This window comes from Corvus brachyrhynchos, unplaced genomic scaffold (genome assembly GCF_000691975.1).
Source record: "Corvus brachyrhynchos isolate BGI_N302 unplaced genomic scaffold, ASM69197v1 scaffold219, whole genome shotgun sequence".
NCBI lineage: Eukaryota > Metazoa > Chordata > Aves > Passeriformes > Corvidae > Corvus > Corvus brachyrhynchos.
Window position 1 is genome coordinate 193136 of NW_008240034.1, and position 3569 is coordinate 196704.

Consider the following 3569-nt stretch of genomic DNA (forward strand, 5'->3'; position numbering starts at 1 on the left):
CCACAAGTCCCTGCCAGGAGGGGGCAGCCGGGGGGGCTCAGTGTTGTCCCGGGTGACGAGTGACAGGACAAGAGGAAATGGCCTCAAGTTGCACCAGGTGAGGTTTAGATTGGATATTGGGAAAAATCCCTTCAAGGACAAGGTGGTCAGGCACTGGCACAGGCTGCCCAGGGCAGTGCTGGAGTCACCATCCCTGGAAGCGTTCAAAAACGTGTGGCTGTGGCACTTGGGGACAGGGCTTAGTGGTGAACGTGGTGGTGTTGGACTCAGAGGGATTTCCCAACCTTAAATCTTCATCCAAGATTGTTTGAATTCACTCCAGCCACAAGACTCTGTTAACACTCATCTGGGTGTTCGTGTCTGTCACAACCAGAGGAGTCTGGCCCCAAGCTCAGGTCTAAGCTGGGGAGAGGAGAACGTGTCCCCAGGAGATTCCCTCACTCACTCCTGAGACAGAACCCTGCTCCTGCACGGCCCATCAGTTCCCAGAGCTGCTTTTCTAAGCCACTGACCTCTCACATGTCCCAGAATTATCCAGCATGGCTGGAATTTGGAGGTCCTGAAGCCCCTCTCCCCTCCCTGTGTGACCCCTGATGGTGACACTGCTCGGTCCCAGCTTGGGCAGAAAAGCTGCAGCAACACCAGCCCTGCACTGAGGCTGGGGAAGCTCCATAAACATCAAATATTTGACTGTTGAGGCAGCTCTGCAAGAAATTGGTTTGTTAGGACTCAACTCACCCTCATCAGCTTCATCTTCTTCATCCTCCTCACCATCTTCCTCCTCATCTTCCTCCTGGAGTTCAAACAAGAGGCTTTGTTGCAAGAACCACAATTCCCTGAGCAGTAATCCCAGTTTTCCTTCCCTTCTCCCACCCCGCTGAAGCCTCAGGGTGGCAGGAGAAGCTGTTGGTTCTCCAAGAGCTCCTCACATCCCCACGGACAGGGCTGCAAACTCCTCAGATCTGCCCCCAGAGAGGCTCCTGTGGGTCACCAGAAAAGGGACAAACGCATGACCTGGTGCTGAACCAGTGACAGCCTCACCTCATCATCCACTCCATCCTCCTCCTCTTCACCTTCCAGATCATCGTCTTCATCTTCCTCGTCATCAATGACTTCTTCATCCAAATCGTCTTCCTCCTCATCATCCTCCTCCTCCTCACCTTCTACCAAAAGGGGGAGGGAGGGAAGTGCCCCAGTTCCCAAATCCAGACACCCCTCACCCCTCGGTGCGGTGTGAGCAGCAGGCAGGGCTCACAGAGGATGAGGAGGGACAGCACCAAGCCCTGTCACCTCCCAGGCAAGTGCCATCCCTCCCCAGCCCTATGGAGAAGGGGGTGGGGGCACCCACACAACCCCTATTCCAGTGCCAATGCCCATTTACGGAGCCCACCCAGAAGTGGAAAAGGGGTGGTTCCCCAGCAGGAAAACCAGAAGGAGAGAAAATCCTCACCTTCCCCGTTCTCATAGTCATCTTCCAGTGCATCCCCATCTGCTTCGGGGTCTGAGTCAGGGGCTTCCTGCTCGTCAGCATCGAAGCCATCCAGGTAGGTGAGCTGGGGCAGGAGGGCGAACACGCTCTCCCGGTAGTTGATGAGCATCGTCACCTCGCAGTTGAATAGATCCAGGCTGTGGAGGTTTGGCAACTTTTTCTGCAAAAATCAGTTTGTTAGGGTTATTTACAGCACTGTCTGAAGATCAGGCAGCCAAGGCTGGGTAGCTGGGGCACTGCCCAGGGCCAGCACTGAAGTGGCTCTGCCCCATGTGCGCCTTGGATGGAGAGGAGTCACTGCCCCTGCTCACTGCGAGCACTGGAAATTTCTGTGCAGCTCCTCTGTCCTGGCTTCCCCTTCTGGAACAAACTCTCTGTGTATTTGCAAATCTTTCTCTTTCTTCTGAACAGGCCCGGAAAGCTCAGGAATCACTGAGCTGGGCTTATCCTGCCCAAAATATCAGGCAGAACACCAAGGCAGAGCTCAGGGAGAGCTGCAGCCCGGGTGCCCTTGGCACAGCCCATCACACCGGGCACCACGCCAAGGAAAGGAGGAGCAAAACAATCCCAAATTCCTTCTGGAGAGAATGGATGGACGAAACAGCCAACGAGACAAATGCCCTGCATCAGACCTTTCAGGTGTCCCTCACAGCAAGAGCCTTCCTGGGGCAGCTCAGACGGAGCCTCACAGGCCTTTTCCAACCTCCCTGATCCTGTGGCTCTGGGAATGGGGCCCTGCAGTGCTGTGACAGCAGAATCTTTGGGCTGATGTGACCGATGCCCCCACTGGTGTCCAGTTACCTCATTCCATGACACCCCAGGTGCCACCTACCTCCAGCTGCCTCCGACCCTTTCCCGGTCCCTTCTCAGATGGGCACTGAGCATCCACAGTTTTACTCATCCAGCCCCATTTCACGCTTCTTTTAGCAATTGGCTGCTGCTTTTCCAGACTGAGGAGCCATTAACTACTGGCCAAGCCTCAAACTGGGATCAAATCTGTTCCCATCAGAACCACGAAGTGCTGTTGGAACAGTTACCAAGACATTGGACTCCTGCTGCACAGACCCATTCCCCAAAGGAAACGCCATCCCTGGGATTCCAGCACAGCCTCCACTCACCAAGGGTTCCAGGGTGTTGATGTCTTTGATCTTGTTGCCGCTTAGATTCAAGTGTGTCAGGTTGGGAGTTTTCTCTGCTAGAACTTCAAGGCCACCAGAAATCCTATTATCACTCAGCTCCAGCTGAAGGGAGGGAATATCACATGGTCACCAAGTGTTTCAGCTCGTGATGCAGGGAAGGAAATTACCTGGAGAACCGGGCTACAGTGGGCACCCAAATTCCAGGACACAGAACAACAGGTCAAGTTTTCCCTTCAAACCCCTTTCCCGCAGGGACACAGCCCTGCCAGCCACCCCCATGCTCGTCAGTGCTCCAAAATCCAAAATATTGGTGATGTCACGAAGCTTCTGCCAGCAGCACAAGAGCAAAAGCAGGAGAGGAAGGGCACTAAACACCTGAAGAGCTCAGAAGGGTTTGGTTGCACGCTAAAACCGACCCCTCTCACTTGCTCAGAGAGAGAGGAAAGAGCAAAATTCAACGGGCTTTTTCTGGCAAATACAGGAAAAGCAGCAGCCACCAGGGGCAGCACAAGGACCAGGGCTGCTGGGGATGGGACCAGAGCCCTGCCTCACCTTCCGGAGCTTGTTGAGCTTGGGGAGGTTGGACACGGACAGCAAGTTGATGTTGATCATGCTGAGGAACTCCAGGTTCTCGAAGTCTGAGGAGAGACCAACCACCTTGCCATCCTCTGAGCGGCAGTTGTCCAGCACCAGCTCCTTCACCTGCACGGAGACACCACAGCTGTCACCACGCCTGCCACACTGACACTCTCAAGGCGACATCGCCGACACATCCAGAGCGCGGCTGCGCCTCGAGTTCCTCCTCACTCAAATTTAAGACCTTAAAGCCAAATAACTTTTGGTGGCAGTCCCCCAGTGTGGCTGGGGTTTCACCCTTTAAGCACAAGCCACCAACACACTCCTGCTGTCCCCACCAAGGTCCCCATCCTGCAGGAAGCAGC

General features: G+C 54.8%; 1 protein-coding gene across 2 annotated transcripts in view; it reads right to left on the bottom strand.

Annotated features, from left to right (window-relative positions):
- Positions 1-3362, bottom strand: part of LOC103622102 (acidic leucine-rich nuclear phosphoprotein 32 family member B) — a 5815-nt gene extending 2453 nt beyond the window's left edge. The window contains exons 1-5 of one of the 2 annotated variants that reach the window (XM_008640997.2): positions 3181-3362; positions 2608-2730; positions 1451-1649; positions 1042-1160; positions 739-793 (exon numbers count right to left, since the gene is read on the bottom strand). In XM_008640997.2, coding sequence (XP_008639219.1) covers positions 739-793; positions 1042-1160; positions 1451-1649; positions 2608-2730; positions 3181-3240 — 556 coding nt within the window. In that variant the 5' untranslated portion in view covers positions 3241-3362. Of the gene's footprint in view, positions 1-738; positions 794-1041; positions 1164-1450; positions 1650-2607; positions 2731-3180 lie in introns of both variants that reach the window. The other variant, XM_008640995.2, reaches the window with a different exon arrangement.
- Positions 3363-3569: the final 207 nt, after the last annotated feature.